At 43.2% G+C, this 17,534-nt stretch overlaps 5 protein-coding genes across 5 annotated transcripts; 4 read left to right on the forward strand and 1 right to left on the reverse strand.

The window, feature by feature from the left end:
- Window positions 1-1,265: 1,265 nt before the first annotated feature.
- Window positions 1,266-2,641, forward strand: PAAG_06301 (hypothetical protein; the record flags this gene model as incomplete). The annotated part of the gene is made up of 2 exons (XM_002791516.2): window positions 1,266-1,602; window positions 1,698-2,641. The coding sequence occupies 2 exons, from the start codon at window positions 1,266-1,268 to the stop codon at window positions 2,639-2,641; spliced, it is 1,281 nt and encodes a 426-aa protein (XP_002791562.2).
- A 2,358-nt stretch (window positions 2,642-4,999) lies between these two features.
- PAAG_06303 (hypothetical protein) lies at window positions 5,000-8,058 on the forward strand (the record flags this gene model as incomplete). Its single annotated transcript, XM_015845850.1, has 9 exons — window positions 5,000-5,257; window positions 5,320-5,451; window positions 5,509-5,525; window positions 5,596-5,870; window positions 5,941-6,015; window positions 6,072-7,362; window positions 7,424-7,562; window positions 7,636-7,838; window positions 7,917-8,058. 9 exons carry the CDS (start codon window positions 5,000-5,002, stop codon window positions 8,056-8,058), a joined length of 2,532 nt encoding a protein of 843 aa, XP_015700076.1.
- Window positions 8,059-9,534: 1,476 nt separating this feature from the next.
- On the forward strand, window positions 9,535-11,022 carry PAAG_06304 (hypothetical protein; the record flags this gene model as incomplete). Its single annotated transcript, XM_002791519.2, has 3 exons — window positions 9,535-9,780; window positions 9,843-10,415; window positions 10,501-11,022. 3 exons carry the CDS (start codon window positions 9,535-9,537, stop codon window positions 11,020-11,022), a joined length of 1,341 nt encoding a protein of 446 aa, XP_002791565.1.
- A 550-nt stretch (window positions 11,023-11,572) lies between these two features.
- PAAG_06305 (hypothetical protein) lies at window positions 11,573-12,392 on the forward strand (the record flags this gene model as incomplete). Its single annotated transcript, XM_015845851.1, has 2 exons — window positions 11,573-11,978; window positions 12,142-12,392. 2 exons carry the CDS (start codon window positions 11,573-11,575, stop codon window positions 12,390-12,392), a joined length of 657 nt encoding a protein of 218 aa, XP_015700077.1.
- Window positions 12,393-15,335: 2,943 nt separating this feature from the next.
- On the reverse strand, window positions 15,336-17,245 carry PAAG_06306 (hypothetical protein; the record flags this gene model as incomplete). Its single annotated transcript, XM_002791521.1, has 3 exons — window positions 15,336-16,033; window positions 16,129-16,995; window positions 17,140-17,245. 3 exons carry the CDS (start codon window positions 17,243-17,245, stop codon window positions 15,336-15,338), a joined length of 1,671 nt encoding a protein of 556 aa, XP_002791567.1.
- Between the last annotated feature and the right edge of the window lie 289 nt (window positions 17,246-17,534).

The following is a 17,534-nucleotide window of genomic DNA, read 5'->3' on the forward strand; positions in this document are numbered from 1 at the left end:
GCTGTTTTGGGTTTTCGTGTAGTCGATCATTGCATATTGGACTGATGCCTGTAAAAGGTTAAATAAATGCCGCTCCGTCTCTGGACATTTTGATATGAGTAACTATGATTTAATATTACTTATCAACCTCCTCCTTCCTTTCCCCTTCTCACTGGGTCTCTCCTATGGTTACTTTTCCCCGTCTAACCCACGGGTTCATCACGCATTTTGATTCCCTTGATGGCCGAAGCCGAGTTAACCCACTTCAGGATCGCCCCGCCTGCCCTGGTGTCATCCTGGCACACTGTCGAACGCTAAGACTGGCCTGACGTAACTCTTGAATTTCCTGCAATATTAAATCATTGCTCTTTTGCGACCAAACTGCCTCCTATTGCGGGTTCTCGTTCTCTTCTTTCGGTGTCGGGAGCTTTGTCCCACGATTGTTCGAGTAGATTAAAACCTCTGTGGGAGCGGCAGGAGACGCGAGCCAAAAACTCATGGCGGGTTGGGATTCATATACATATGTTTGAATAACTTCGTTTTTCTTTTTCTTTTTCTTTTTCTTTCATTTTTTTTTTTTTTTTTTTTTTTGATCTCTCTGCGCTTTTGTGATTCTATAGTGTTCAACTCTTGCATCGGGCTCGCCTATATCTTGACATACAGAAACATAAAGTATGTCAAAACGTGGAAATATGTGTCTGACCTTGAGAAATTGGTCTACTGTAGCGTTTGCCCATTGAACCAAACTTCGCGTACAGATGGTGAGTATACAATTGAAACATTGCATTCCACTTTCATATTCTCAAATCTTTTACATTCTTTTCATTTTTTCTTCTGCTTGATTAGATGTCATAGACCCAAACCAGAGACCAGTTGTACTCGATTTGTTGTTTGCTTGCTAACATCGTGGCTAGATTGGACCTTAAGGGTCGCAGTGTGAAAATCCAACCCGCGTCGCCATCACAAGTGCAAAATTTTGATACAGCTATCGATTTCAGCCAAAGAAAAAATAAATCAATAAATAAAAAGGATTTAGAGTGACGAACGTAATAGTCTCTCACGGGAAAGATTCGGCTTGCCTCGTTTATCTGCTCGAGAGCATTGGGAGGCTGTATCATTGCATTTCTCGAGTTGTCGAGGAAACTGCCTATTTTTGCTATATGAAAACCCGGAGGAGTTATACTTTACTACTTCTATTCTGTAATTTCTGATAGCAAATATGGAAATTACTTTTATATCTATTCTTGGTAGGTTCCCGTTTTTGAATTTTATCAAGATACTTCTTGATGTTAATATGGAAATGTGTAAATCTAACGTTTAAACCAGATTTGACGCCAGACGCTCGTATCAAGTATACCTCTGGTGCAATTGAGGATATACTCGCTCACAACCCGAGTGAGGTAGTCAACAAATCTCTGTGGGATTTCCTTCATCCGGAGGAGCTCGATTTCGCGAAACAGATCCATTCGCGGAGCGTCAGACATGACATGGCCGCTGGGTTGAACTACTTCCATCTCAAACATAAATTTGGCTACTGGGTTCGGGTTGAATGTGTATTCACAGTGGTGTACGATATCCTAGTAGCCAGCACTGGCATTTACCAAAGAGGGCCTAAAAGCGAGCGTGAGTGGATAAGCTGGCACCCCTTACATCCCTTCCCGGTTTGCTGTTGAAATGTGCCTTAAACGAGACTTGAATCTAACGACAAGAAAAAAAAGAGAGAGCGGCTGACGCCCCCGTTGTCAGACGGTTATTCACCTCATCGCCGCAGAATCCTCGATATGATATGCTCTCATGTATTTCAAGGAAATTCAATTCATTCCCTACGAGTCTTTCTCACGAACCACGCGCAGTTCTATTCCTGAACCGCTTTACTCGTTCCTCGAACATATTATTTGCTACTTCCAGTGTAGAACGCGTTCTTGGTATCAGGCCTCCGGACCTTGTCCCCGAAAGCTTCTATCATTGTATGGAGGAGTGTTGTTTGGAGGAGGCGGTTCGGTGTATTGAAAGTGCGAAATCCAATGATACTACTACATATCTTCGGTTCTGGTTCCGGAATCCTTTATTGGACGAGAATGACATGGATGACGATACTGTTTTTAGCAGTGAAGAAGAAGAAAGAAGTGAAGATGAAATGGAGAACGATCTTTTAGAGGCTGAAATCTCTAGAGCAGCCGCTACACATGCCGACCAGCATCTGGCAAACAGTCATACCGTGAACAAGAGTCATCTCACTACGGATTTACATGGCGACGTATCAGCATCAACGTCCTATTCCCAAACACCAGCCAGTAACTACTCTGGGTCACGAATACAAGTTGAGGCAGTAGTATCCTGTTCCTCTGATGGTCTTGTCGTTGTTCTGCGCCGTGCCCGACCACCTATTCCTCACTCCATTGAAACGCAAGGGCATCCGGTATATTCAAATGGCCTCTTAGCTTCTTCGTGGGGAACCAACTATGCAGCATCGGTGCCACAGAGTGACTCTGCCATGGAAGTTTCCCCAAGGCCGCAAGCCTCCGGCGGGCCTGAAGAAAGCGAGTTGGTGAATACGATTCGTGACGTTGCAGCCCTTGCCTGGGCGGTTGTTGGCGCTAATAGTTCTTTCAAATTGAATGGACGAGGGTCGCCAACCGGTGAATCTAAGCCTCCTGATTGATCTGTGTGTTCCGAGGAATCTACTGGATGACTATTCAGCTGGGTGGGGTTTCGGGGCCTGGATGAGTCCCGGTATATTGGCTAATTGAGAAATAACGATTCAATCCGCTTACCCAGCCGATATTTGCGTCAATTCGCGGTGCTGCGGAGCCCCTCGAATTAAACCACTCTTTCTATTACCGATCTCGATGCCTTGAAAAAAAAGAAAAAAATTCACCCGGACGTATAGCACAAGCCCCTTAAAGACTTCAAATGATCCAGTGGTCTAAAATTGATTTAGGTTAGATACCCTGAGTTTAGGAAGCCTGTCTGATGTCAGCTGGAGGATTCTGAAATTTGAAGTGAAATTTGTACAGCGTTTGTTGTCTCTTAATAATATTTGATAACATCTGCAGCATCATTTCACGTTCACATATTGAACAGCCCTTACAACAACCATGCTCGCCTTCCCCTGGCGTAGATAGCATTCTACCCACCGTGGTGCCCGCAATTTTTTTTTCCCTCTTTGACGTCATCTTGCACAATTTCAGTTATAATACCTTATATAATATGAAATATTCCTCTGATATACCTCGATCGAAAGCTCCGCTTCCAGGATGTGGTTTCTAATGGCATTAAATGTTTCTTGGTAACTAGCCCGTGGTAGGTGAGCACTGGTACGGATAGCTCGCTCTCAACAAACATTCATTTCAACTAGCGCAAAAGCCAATTATGGCGATTGCTCGACGGATCGGAATGACGGAACGAAGGAATGAATCATCACGACAAATACATGCACGCATTACTCTTGCGATGGGCTTAAAATGTCCAACTCCGTGCTGAAAACGTTACGGCATGTAGCTTGCAGACGACTAACATACATTGCTTAAAGCTCATGTACGCGGCTTTTACCTACCACCAAGGCCAGAAAAATAAAAAATATAAAAAATGAAGAGGGTAAGAAAGGATTTATTTTTAGTTTTCATTTTCATTTCTTCACTTCTCCTTCCAGTCGCCCTCGTATATGGCGTTCTAAACTTGGAACAACTTTGAGAAGTTGGCTTATAAGATATCATTTAAGAGTAGCGTATGAATCGGATCCTGCCCAAGCTCTTCTGCGCGGCAGAGAAAACAACACCTCAAAGAGAAGGCTAGGTAGGTTCGAATTCTCCATCCAACAATACATTGCCTGTTGAAGGTCTGTCTCATGGAACCGTGGTTCATAGTTGTGAGATGCCCGGGAGAAGGTTGTTAACGGAAGAAAAATAGGGAATCAACAGAACCAGATAGGCAAAAGCAGGAAAGGAATTCATAAATTGCCACATAACGAATTGTGCTGTAAAACAGGCCCGAGACTGGAGACCAATATGGTCTCTCCGTTAATCGATGGTAAGTTGAAGGATATGAAAATCGTTGAATCATAACCTACGACGAACCCTCCGAAGGTCCGGGTGCTTACGTAGGTAACTTGCGTAGGGTTTCAGAGTCACGTGGAGTGCATATGGATCCATCCCTTCGCCTTTCCATATCTCAAATACCTTTTAGGGAAATATACTAATTAACATCCCATTCTCATAACAAACATATATAGACATTCTGATGTTGCTAATTGCCACGACAGCGCCAAACCGTGTAAAATGCTCACAGCTCAATGAGAAACTCAACAAGTGGATCATCTCCGCTGGTTGCAGCACATATATCGCGTCGTGTTGAAGATTCGCCGTCCTATTGGCTAGTGCTTCACTAAACTACGGTTATGGCGCTTCATCTCATATCGACCCTAATTATGGATATGGAATTGTTCCTGTGTTGATGGAGCGGAAGGTCTCCCTGAGCATTGGAACAATCACTGCTAAGTTAGACGTCGTTTTAAAATGTGTTTTTTCTCCGCACATGTTGCCGATATGCACCATTATTTGATAAAAATCAGCTACGTTGTGATGAAGGAACACTGAGCCCTTCCTGGTACATCTGTGGATTTTTTTGTTGCCGGAAATTACATCATGGGCCCTGTGAAACGTTCCATTGACAGGGCTCTATGTCTGGGGCTGCTTGGACTGCATCTCCTGGCGTGTGCACCGTCTGAGCGGTGATGTTGTTAATAAACATTGACAAGTTGGTGGGTCCCATATATGGACCCGCAAGGGTGCTCTGTCACTCCTCTGAGGGAATGAGGGAATGTGACACCATGTGAGATCTTGATAGGGCCATATTATTTATCAGCTCAACGCGCTATGATAAGGGGCCATCCATGAGGGGTATGAGCTCGGCATGAGTCTCTGTCTTGAGGGTTTGCTACACTTAAAGACGGCCATACTTCTTATTTCTACCTCTATTTCCATCGTATGTCAACTTGAGTGACATTATACAAATGTCAAGCATGTCTACTTCGGTGGCCGTACTTTCCTTTGGCTCCAATTGCTGGAATGCCGTTCATCTACGGATCGCTGCTGCTGCGGTATTCGTTGTCGTCCTCGTCTCCTCTGCGCTTCTGTTCGTGTTGCGCAAACAGAATTTGAAACAGGATAGCGCAATATACACCTATCTAAAGTTCTTCTATGCAAATTTTGTAAAGCCTCATGATTTCCATGGCGAAGGAGGCCAGCAACTTGCCCTGGAGAGTTTCTATAAAACCCAGGTAGATCGAAGATGCCACACCCTGATTTACTCCAAGTTTCTGAGTGACTCACTGTGTAATAGGCCGCTGTATACGATGCATCTCGCAAACGACTTCTTCGAGGCCGCGAAGATATGCTTGGCCTATTGGCGGCGCAATTGAAATACAAGAAGGAAAAGGGCCAGGGTCTCTTGCGGAAGCCGATATGGGTTGATGTAAGTATTGCGTCATAAAATGGGTTTCACCAGAGGTGCCCTTTGCTTACGGAACAGATTGGTGGAGGTACCGGGTATGCTCGATTATTGATTACGTCTGGTTTAAAATGAGATTTTTTTTTTCTTTTTTTTAACACCACCTAGATACAACATCGAGGCGATGACTGCCTTTCTTCCTGTGGAATCATTTTTTTACCACATCTATCTTGTTGACCTCTCTCCTTCACTCTGCGAGATCGCGCGTCAGAGATTCGTTCGACTTGGTTGGAAGAACATTTCCGTTGTCTGCCAGGATGCGAGAGAGTTTCGTCTCCCAAATGTCATAAGGGATGAACTTCAGAATTCCAAACTCATATCACACTCAGAAAATGGCAAGGCAGATCTGATCACATTGAGCTATAGCCTATCCATGATACCAGGTATATTCCTTCCCGCAGCTCTCTTGCAAAAATTGTAGTTTGTTAACGCGATATTCACTTCAATGTCTAGATTTTTACAACATTGTTGATTCTTTAACTTCTCTATTGAGTCCATTTGGAACTATTGGTGCCTGCGACTTTTACGGTATGTTAATGGAGCCACAGGTACGGGGGCTATACACCCTTTTAACATATGACCAGTGCAGAGTATCGTTGACCTGACATGTCGAAACTACACTGGTGGCGTGTTCAATCGACATGTTAACTGGATTGGAAGAGCATTTTGGAGGGCGTTGTTCGATGCAGATCGCGTTGGGTTGGACGCTGCTCGCCGAGATTATCTCGAATATAGATTCGGGACAATGATATCAGCTAGCGGAAGGAATTATCTTCTTGGTGGTATTCCTTACTACATTTTTATTGGATGCCAAAAGGAGATTTATGCGAGTCAGTTTCATCCTGGCAATAAGGAAGTACTCGAGAAACTCAATGCGGTCTATACGGAATCTCCATATTTGTCTGTAACTAACCATCGCTACGAACCATCGAAAGAGATGAAGCGACAAACAATTGAAATCAGATCTAAAGCTTACGAATCAGCTGTCGTCAACTTGAGCGCGAATTTACCTCTGCCGTCTTCGTTCTATCAAAATCACCATTGGCGGATATATTACAACGATTTACTGAACAAGCATACGCAATTTGGGAATGAGTATATATACGCGTTCACATGGGAGGACCCTCGCGTGGATTACCGGTTGTTGAACATTAGCAGTGATGACGTTATTCTGGCTATAACGAGTGCAGGAGATAATGTCCTGGACTACCTTCAGTACAGTCCGCGAAAAGTACACGCAGTCGACCTCAACCCAACCCAGAATCATTTACTTGAACTCAAGGTCGCGAGTTTTACAGCATTGGGTTACCGCGACTTCTGGAAAATTTTTGGAGAGGGTAAACACTCTGACTTTAGAGAGCTGTTAATCTCGCATCTCAGCCCTCACCTGTCCAGTCAGGCATTCCAATACTGGTTGGACCATGCAAGTGCTATTAGCTCTCCATCCGGGGTTGGTCTGTACGAAACTGGAGGTTCTCGATACGCGCTCAAGATGGTTCGTTACCTGTTTAAAATTTTCGGGCTTTCTGCGGATGTAAAAAAGCTATGTGAAGCCCAAACAACAAATGAACAACGCGAGATATGGCCCCGAATCCGCCGTGTCCTCATGAGTCGACCGGTATACTGGGCTGTGGTGGGCACGGAATGGTTCACCTGGAAGGCAGCAGGAGTTCCTCCGTCGCAAAGAAATATGATCGTCACTGATTTTCTCGAGAGAAGCGGGCTCCCTGGAGGAGTGAGAAAAGTCTCAGAAGTTAGTGGCCAAGCTATCTGGGAGTATGTCGTCAACACTCTGGATCCAGTTGTCAAGGATACTATGATTAGCAACGATAACTACTTTTACTACCTTTGCCTACAAGGTCGATACTCGAGAAGGTAGGAATGAACCTGCGAAACTGTCCATCTGATATGAAAATAAATTACTAAATTCAGTCAGATGCCATCCGAATTATCTAACTCCTAGAGCTCATGTGAGACTCTCCGCACCAAATGCTTTTGATGGGCTCCGAATACACACAGATGAGATCAACGAGGTAGTTACGAGAATCACACCAGGGACCCTAACAATTGTGGTGGTAAGATCGATTCTTATTTACCATTCTCCATGTCACAAATCATTATTTTCTTGTCATTAACCTTACACATTAGATAATGGACTCAATGGACTGGTTCGATCCCTCAAAAGAAGATGCGTCGAAGCAGGCAAGAGCTCTAAACCACTCCCTTAAAATGGGTGGTCGAATCCTCCTTAGATCAGCCTCGATCAAACCTTGGTATATCAAGAATTTTGAAGAGAATGGCTTTACAACGCAACGCCTTGGTGCCAGGTTCCCCGGCTCGTGCATTGATCGGTGAGTCTTTTCCAACTTTAGGGCCTTTCCACCGAATACATCGTTTTATCCTTGGAATTCTAACGAAAGAAATATTAGGGTAAATATGTACGCCTCGACGTGGATCTGTAAGAAGACAGCAGAGATTACTCCTGCCAATGGTGATGCCAGCACAACTTCACCGTTAACGCTGGAAAGAATAAATTCATCGTTGAGTGGTGTGGACGATCTTGAAATTTAGATCAGACAACAAGGAGTAATGGAGAGGTAAGCGTTTCGTTCTACTGGGCTATTAAAAAATTCCCCTGTTGGGAAGTCCTTTTGATTTGGTTTTGCTTCTCAATAATTATGAACTTGATCCCCGATCTGCTCTTCAAATAGCGCCTGTCAGATAGCCTTGCTCCTTTTTGGTCGGTGTCTTTTTGCTCTCATCTACAACGAGTGGACTTGAATTTGTGAAATTCGTTGGGTGGCAAACAACCTTATATCTATCTGTATCGATCAATCATACGCGTACGTGTCATATCTTCCTCAAAACCATAGCTCTTGCCTGGCAGCCTTCTCCATGACATGACGTGAGGTCCGTCTCCAGTTCCTTATGCATTCATCCAGTGTGGCTGTCATATCCGTTCTTATGACCTGCCGAGAGATCTTAACCCAAATTTAACACTGCCACCTCCGTATATACATCTTTGCTTGCCAAACAATCTCTCACCTTCTAATGCCACGTACCTTCAAACCTCTCCTGTTCCTTTCCCTCCAACATAGGACTGTCTCCAGGCTTCCCAAAGGTGCTCTCCTTTACCGGCGTCCCATATGTCACATGTCCATAGATTTTCCAGAACACTTCGCGATGTTACCATTGAATTGACCCTTTATTTAAGGGTATGCAATCCATGCCATGGGACCAAAACCAACCCCCACCCCCCCCCGGAAAAAAATTCTCTCGCGGAAAAGCCGATGTTACCTCGTCAATGACCCGAAAAGAGAGCGGCAATGTCAACCAACGACATCTTTTGAAATCCTCTTTTGGATCTTGCTGTCCAATGATATATATTACCACGAAATAATGCCAGGAGAGTTTGTCGGGGTTGTCAAAAATGAATAAAATTACCCGATAATCGGAGAAATGTAGGAAGGATGCTAGTTAGTTATTGCATTGAGCAGGAGATGAGACTGTGAGTGTAAATTTAGTGTGGGGTTTGCGGAACGATTGGGCAATACAAGTACTGTACAGCTTTTTGAGGTAGTACCAAAGGTGAGTGTGAGCGCAAGGTCCTTTGGCCCAAACTGACTGCTTCATCGGCAATCCGGTTAAATCCTTTTGTGGCAAATTTTTGATGGAAGAATTCGTGCTGGCCACTTGAAAGGCTCTTTGGTTGCCCACAAATTCCGGGTCTAATCTATCTGATAAGATTGTTCTATTATTTAGCTCCCTGCCAAGAGTGGAGTTATCAATCTGATAAATCACGCCTCCTCCCTCACTAAAGGGATATTTGACAGCTGAGGTGCTCACGTACTGGGATTTGACGGACCGACCATGTCGTTCTGGTCGCAGCCGTCCGAGAACGGAAGTTCTATTTCCGGGCGACGGGATGAAGAGTGGAATCAAATTGCTCTTAAAAGGTCTGACCCCTCTTGACCTTGCATTGCTTTCGATAAACTCCCTCAGTTTCCATTCCATTCTACAAGTGGTTTAGAGTAGTTCATTATCAAAATGACAGATACACAGCCAACACTTAATGGGCTTGCGGCCAAGATCACCGAACTTTCAGAAACGCTGACCCAGTACCTTAACGATAAAAATATTCCTGCGCCAACATTCGCGGCGGACAGCCCAACCGGCTATGTCAACCTGTCCCCGGAAATTTTCATGGTACGACAAGAACTTCTGGACGCATTGAATGATATGTGGTATTTGACGCAAGGCCCGAGCGAGAGTATTTTTAATTACGTTCACACGGTTAGAGCCTCCCAGCATTTCGTTTACATCGGAATGGGATAGAAAACCACTAACCTCAACAGGCCATGCCTGATGCTGCAGCCCTCAACACACTCAATTATTTCGACTTTTGGTCTGCTGTGCCTGTCGAAGGCTCTGCTTCATATGCAGATATCGCGAAGCATACATCTCTACCTGAAGATGTCGCTCATCGTATCTTGCAACATGCTCTGAATCTTCGGATATTTTCCGAGACTGAGCCTGGAAAGCCATCGTCACGTGTTCAGCATACATCCCGATCAGCTGCACTGGCACGCTCTGGTGGTCTGAGGGCCCTTGTTTCCACGATCCTGAATGATGCAGGGGCCCCAATGATGGTTCTGAACGAAGCACTAGAGCGATTCACCCGTGGGAAGCCAGCTCTAACACAGGAGGTGGGCGAATCTTCATTCGCGTTGTTCCATAGTAGTGGGATATATGGGAGGTACAACACCTCGTGGGAGCTACTGGAAAATGACGGGATAGGTGAGAAGAAGGGCTGGCGAGCGAAGAACTTCGTAGAGTTTATGCGGTATGTTAAGGAGATCTTCCATCTTGAAGATGTGGTGCTGGAGTCGTACGACTGGAAAGCAGCAGGGAAGGCTACCGTGGTGGATGTGAGTTACCACTTGCTATAGAGATCTGTTGTTGCGAATGCCTTTGGAATTTGATACTGGAACCTGGCTAATATCAATAACCTAGGTGGGTGGCTCCGCCGGGCATGACGCGGTAGTTCTGGCAAGGCACTTCCCAGATCTGAACATCATAGTCCAAGACCTGCCGAAAGTCCGGCCTGTGTTCGAAGCAGACCTACCCTCAGATTTGAAGTCCCGCGTGTCATTCATGGAGCACGACTTCTTCCAACCGCAGCCGGTTCAAGCTGATATCTACGTGTTCAAAATGATTCTCCACGACTGGCCCGACCATGAAGCTGCGAGGATACTGCGTGCCTTGGTTCCTGCGCTGAAGCCAGGTGCGCGGGTGATCCTTTTTGAATATGTTGGCAAACAGGACAGCACAACGGGAGCTCAATTGCCGCGTTCCTTTCAGCAAATGGGCACGGCAACAGATCTGAGATTGATGGCGTTGTTCAATGGCAAAGAGCGTCCAGCGCATGCTTGGAAACAAATTTTTGCTTCCGCAGACGAGCGTTTTGAGATTGCTAGAGTCAATGCGAATCCAGTGGCTTTCTTTGTTGTGGTTGAGGCTGTTTGGCGGAAATGAAAATTGATTTTTCGCGACGCCTTGGCACAAATAAACTTATGCGGGAAGGAGAGTCTGGATGGATTTGTTAACTATTGGGGTTAGCAGACCGAAGCTCAAATTTTTTGAGGCTTTTCACTGTGGTGGTCATTCAAATCCTAGGATTTTAAACCCAAAAATAACAAAGCCATATTTTATATTTTAAGAGCCACTCCAAGTTTGATATCCACCAAGAGCATGGCTCGAACAGTCCACATTCTAGCTACCAAGGTAGTTAGTTGAACCACTTGGAGTCTCAGTTTTCGTTTCGGGTACTCATATTGGGTTGCATTGTGACTCTTTCTTGGGAGGTCATAATATCTGCCTAGGTACTCCGTAACGTTGGCTTAGATCGAAATCGGGTTTCTTGACAGGAGACCATGCCTCAATGATCATCAGAATCCTCTAAATATTGGTTATTCATATAAGATCGAGACCAGTTCAGGCTCGGGCTTTAAATAGTTTAACGCAGAGACCTCAGAAGAAACTTCTAACAAGAAAATATCAGTTAATTCATGAAAGTCAATGAAAAATGGCCACTCCTTCACCGGTAATCAGAATACTCTCAGCGGAACCGAAAGACAGTCATGCCCTCGCCAAAGTTGAATTTACTGCATTTTCTGTTGACCCTGTTTCGCAGGTTATGTTCGGAAAGCCCACACCCGAAATGATTGATTTTCGGGCCAGAGAGTTTGTGCAGGGTATAGAGAAGAAGGATCCTAGGAGTCTCTATCTTAAAGCCGTTGTGAGTGAAGACGATAAGATCATTGCCCTGGGTATATGGTATTTCTATCGGACCGAGGAAGAGGCCAACGGTATTGAGGTCCAGGATGCGAAAAAGAAGCAATGGCCGGCGGGCGCGAATGTGGAGGCGTGCATAGATTTTCGTGAGAATATTTATAGAATGCGGGAGCGGATGCGTGGAAAGAGGCACGCTTGTAAGAATGTCCTTTTCTCACCTTTGCAGAAGCATATTCTTTCTCTCAGGTATAAATATTTGCGTTTAGCTGCACAGGATGGCCGATTTCACAAGTTTTGAGGTTCCCTCAAACTCCGATCCTGTATGTGCATGCATAGAGCTTTTTTCTGATAGTATGCAAGTCCTCAATGTCCTCACGACGGACACTGCCCACCAAGGCCTTGGTGCTGGCTCCGCCATGCTGAAATACGGCATCGAAATTGCCGACAGAGAAAACTTTCCCACCTGGCTAGAGGGATCTCAAAAGGGGTACCCATTGTATAGGAAGTTTGGATTTGAAGATGTTGACCGATTTGCTTTTGATCTATCAAAGTATGGAGGCGAGGGGGAGAGAGTTCTCGTTGGGATGCTGAGGAATGCAAAACAGAGCTAGGTTTCTGCAAGTTCACTACGGTTTGGCGGGGGTTCCAGGTCATTTTTGCTTTTTGGGTGCAACTGTATGTAAATCGTCATAGGATGATTGTCTGCCTATATAATAAAAATCCCTGACTGGTCACGATCTGAAAAGGACAGGCTTCATTATCCTATTTACAGCAACAGGTCGAGAGGGGGGGCCAGAATTGGATTGGTACATATCCTTCAACGGATGTTTATGTTCGTTCCTTTGGTGTCCTAATGTTTGAAACCTCCATGGGATAAGTTGTTGGCGATCGAAAAATACTATCCTATCGGAAAAAGGTAACTTGAGTGGGAGATGGGATGGGAGAACTTATGCCATGTCTCATTGGAAATTGAACCCGAAACTGATTGATATGCCCATCAAGCTGACAATTCAACTGTGACAAAGTTCAAAAGGGGTTGACATGGGCTGTTTGAGTGGTCATCAGCAAAAATCTCAGATATTGACCCCTACATTTCAGCAAACTGCAATTTGTCAAATTATTGTTTTGAGTTAACCAATCATATACAGCTATAACCGTGCCACGCGCACTCACCATTAGTGAGTGCGCCCCACTGTAAAGAAAATATCACTGTAATGAAAATCTTCTTGGATCATCAATCTTCAAAAATTAATTAATAGTCAACACCATGCTTATCTATAATATAAAGATTATCTATATACTCATTAGAGTTTGTAGAATCTCTGATAGATTGAGATTCATTAATAATATCACATTGTGATTGGTTGGCATTTGATTTGAGGACTTTGATCCCAACTGACTATAGAGCTCTATTCCTCTCTTTTATTGATTCCTCTTGCTTATGATGCTTGATCTTGCAATTGGCATCCTTGATAGTAAGGACTCCCCCTACCTGCACCTGCCTGTGACTGTTTTTGACAATTTAGTATCTATTCATTAAATGATAAGCAATAATTTATTCTCTTAATGTGCATTCAATTTTATCTATATCAGATTTCTTTTGAAGATCTTATTTCATTATTAGGTCAGATCAGATGTCAGAGTGCTTTTCACCTTTTGTATGATCTTATTTGCTGCCTTGATTTGATAATGTAGTTTTATAACTATATTTGAAAATGTCAACTGAGAAGATATAATAAAGAATTAGATTTTAGAAGATAAAGTAAAATTAAAATATTTATCATTATCATTATCATTATAAACAAGCAGCTCTGAGCTGTCATCTATATTATATTATCTTAAATATTGAAGAATTATTTTTTATTTGATTAAATAGATTCTATGATCAGTAAATCTAGCTCTAATGATAACAGGTTTGAAGATTTAATAACAGATACTTTTTAGATTAGCAAGGAATTATCTTCTATCATATTGTTCATATCTGTATTGAGTAGCTTTGTTAATTACTTTTGTATAATAATGCTTATATTGCTGAAAAGATACATCATTAAGAGATTGTAAAATGACTTATATAAGATAAGAATTCAAATACAATAATATTATAAAAGTCACAATATTGAAGAAACTCTTCAGTAAGGTGAGATTCATAATTGTCAAGCAGTAGTAATTGATGATTTGATATTTTTTAATGACAGTATTAAAATATTTTATTCATTTAAATTCAATTTCATCATTAGTGAAACTAGTATTAGATATAGTAATGATATAATCATTAAGTAGATTGAAGTATATATATTAATCTTTTAGATAAATTTTTGATTTTATTATAATTAATAACTTCAACACTGCATTATCTGCACTGATGCATTCCACTACTGTTATTAACTTACAAGAATATGATGATTGTATGATAGAATTAATACCTTGATAGATAATTATAACTTATTATCCATACTCTTCTCTATTTTAAAATTCAATCTTATTGAAATTATAAATATCACTGATATGAAACTTATACTGATTGAAGACAGATTTATAGCAATCAAATCAGTTAATAATAAAGCTTATATTCTTATTTGACACCTGTTTTGATTTCATAGATTTCTGCTTGATCTTTTTATAACTTGGCAGATGTTTGATAAATTGATACACTCATATCTTACCTATAGTAAAAAGAGAGGTGTTAGAATTGATATGATAATAACTTAGCATTTAATTTGCAGCAGCTTCAATATGTTTAACTGTAGAAGAGCAAAAGTTTTTATTCAATTGATGAATCCACTTCTTGATCACTTCCTTCTGACTGTCACTCAATGTTCAATTGATTGGAGTCCTCATATTCCTTGATCTCTTTCCTTTACGGCGTTCATACAGAGTTTCATATAAAATTTTGAATTCTCACATCACATCCCTGATTTTTAAATTTGGATTTGATTTTATGGTGTCTAATGCCATCTAAATCTGATCTTCTGAATATTTAATATTATTAGGCATGGTGGTGGTGATTACTGATTTTTGAAGATTGGTGATGAATATACAAGAAAGAGATTTTCATTACGGTGATATTTTCTTTATCGTGGGGCGCACTCACTAATGGTGAGTGCGCGTGGCACGGTTAGTAGCGAACCGTCGAAGAGCAGTATAGTAGCCAACAAAGGCATCAGTTCCAGCAAGACACCGATCGGATATCCGTATCGGAATATAAAGCTCAATGCTGCATGGTTCCCATACCTGCGCTGTTCCTAGTTAACTATAAATTGGGAGAAGGTTTCCGGGAATTCAGATAAAAATTCACTGACATTAATAGCTTGGCTATTCGTCACTGCTGAAAGGTGTCCGCGCTACCCAAGGGACTGTCGGTTGATTCCCTATATCATATAGGATGTGTTCAAGTTCATCCAAGATTGAATGATATGTGGCCATACCACAAAAGTTCAGCCAGTAACTGCTGAAAGATCCAAAGCAATAAAAAAGCGCCCATAACATATGGCTTACATGGCGGTGAAATTTGAATCAAGTAAAATCAAAGAAACCTGGGGTCTCGTAGACACCAGCTAGTCGCCATATTCATCCACAATCCACTGGCAGAACGTCTCCCACGATTCCTTCCAAGCTCTCATTCTCTCCGCACGGATCCCAGAACCATTGATCCCCAGTTCAATGTCCTGTAACCACTCCTCCTCAGTCTGGTCCTCATAGATAGCCCAGCGAACACTATTCTCAGCCAGAGATCCCAGCCCAGCAAGGCCCAGATTTTCCCACGCCTGCAACACCTCCCAGAAATCATGCGACATGCCTGATGTGCCTTGGCCCAGTATCGCCGGGTCGTCGTTGCTGAGAGAGGCAGAGACACCTTGAGCAAGGAGGGCCGGTAGAGGATGGGCTAAAACTGTCGACGTTAACCGCAGCACTTCGTTTGAAATCGGACAGGTTTCCAGAAGGATTTTCTTCTTCTTGACCATATCAATCAATGTCGGATGTTTGTAAAGCGAGAAACCGTGTCCGATGCGCCTGGTGCTGAGCATAATGGCATCAAAGAGATTCTCATCCGTACTATCGCCGTCACCGAGACATTCCCCCGCGTGGAAAAAGAAGGGGATCTCAAGATTCTCTTCATCGCATTTCTGCCGGAACCATAGCAACTCGGGGGTTAGGTCCTTTAGAGTGCGTCCCGCGTCTTCTTGGCCCACGAGATCGTACCCTGCGATTAAATGCGGATATGCCTTTTTGGCTCGTATGCAATTTTGCATATCTAGTGTTTTGTACAAAGGAGAGAGAGTGAGTGAGACACGCAAAAAGATGGATATTAGCTGGCCGACTGGAGTAGAATATAGAATTTGAACATACTCTGAATGATATGCTCTGGGCCATTTGATCTCACGGCAGTCCATATAATGCGGCCTCCCCAAAAATTCTTGCCCTCCTTGGTTGCTTTAAACTTCTCAATCTCTTCCCCGATAACTCGCACCATGTCATTGTAATCTTCAGTCGGATCGTCCTCACCCTCGCGCCGGTATGGGGGTGTAAATGTATCCCTCAATTCTACCCACTGCACTCCATCTTCTGCAATTGTTTCTAATAACTTCCGGATAAAGGCCCGAAGAATGGGCTCATAATAAATAATCGAACCCAGGATGATAAAAATGGATGCAAACTTCCTCCAAATAGCATCGACTCCAAGATGATGCTCAAGAGACTCTTTCTCAATGATGGATGTCCGATCTTTCAGCCACGAGATAAACCCCTTCCGGCCGCCATCGGGGAATGTATCCGCAGCCACATTGGCATTAACCATCGTGCCAGGCTCATACTCCGACGCCCAGACAGAAGCAGAGGCTTTCGGAGCAGTACTGGAGTAGATGAACTGAACCGCAGCTCCTTGACGGCTACTCTCTGAATCCAACGGCAGCGGAGAGTAAAAATACATCCCCGGTGTTGCCAGGGTCGTCTCGTACAGCCAACCAAGATCCACAGATGCTTCCCTGTGGCAATGGAGGAGCGCACCCTTGGGAATTTTCTTGGCAATTTGCCATAGCTTGGTGGATTCCATACGTTTCTTTGCCAATGTGAACATCATTCCGGGATACAACTCCTCGTCGCCTTTATCATCGCAAGCTTTTCTCCAAATCTTGTTCTGTTCTTCATACCGGATTCGGCGAACGATGCTACTAGCTTTTTGGGCCGTTGGTGACAGGGAACGGCGGAAATCAGCATCTAGAATGTCATGTCGCACGTATCAGATTACCAGCGATTGTTGTTGGATGTTTCATTCTTTTCAAAGATAAAATAGAAAAAGAAAAAGAAAAAGAAAAAGAAAAAGAAAAAATGCGGATCGTTATTGGATATAAAATAGCTGACCGTTGCGGAGTTCCTTTTCTTGCGATATCAAAGCCTGACGGTCGTGAATGTGTTTTGCGACTGATGGACTGACGTCGTCAGGAATGCAAGCTGGAATGCTCCCCATGTTGAAAGACAGAAAATATGAAAATATTAGTGTCAAAATTCAAAATTCCCACCAGTTTAAATAACCAGGTCGAGCTATTATCTCCTTTTCACCTTTCAAACTCTTTAGTGCCAACATGCGATCATGAACCACGCTGCCAAATATGAAGGCTTGTTTAAAAGGAACGCAAAAAATGGATAACAAAAATGTTCTGTAGGCAGTCGCTCATTATAGGGACAAAGCTGAAAAGGGGGAATTGAGCTGATTTTAAAGGCTTCTTGTATTGGAGACTAGAAGCCTGGTCATTTAA

Source organism: Paracoccidioides lutzii (genome assembly GCF_000150705.2).
Source record: "Paracoccidioides lutzii Pb01 unplaced genomic scaffold supercont2.18, whole genome shotgun sequence".
NCBI lineage: Eukaryota > Fungi > Ascomycota > Eurotiomycetes > Onygenales > Ajellomycetaceae > Paracoccidioides > Paracoccidioides lutzii.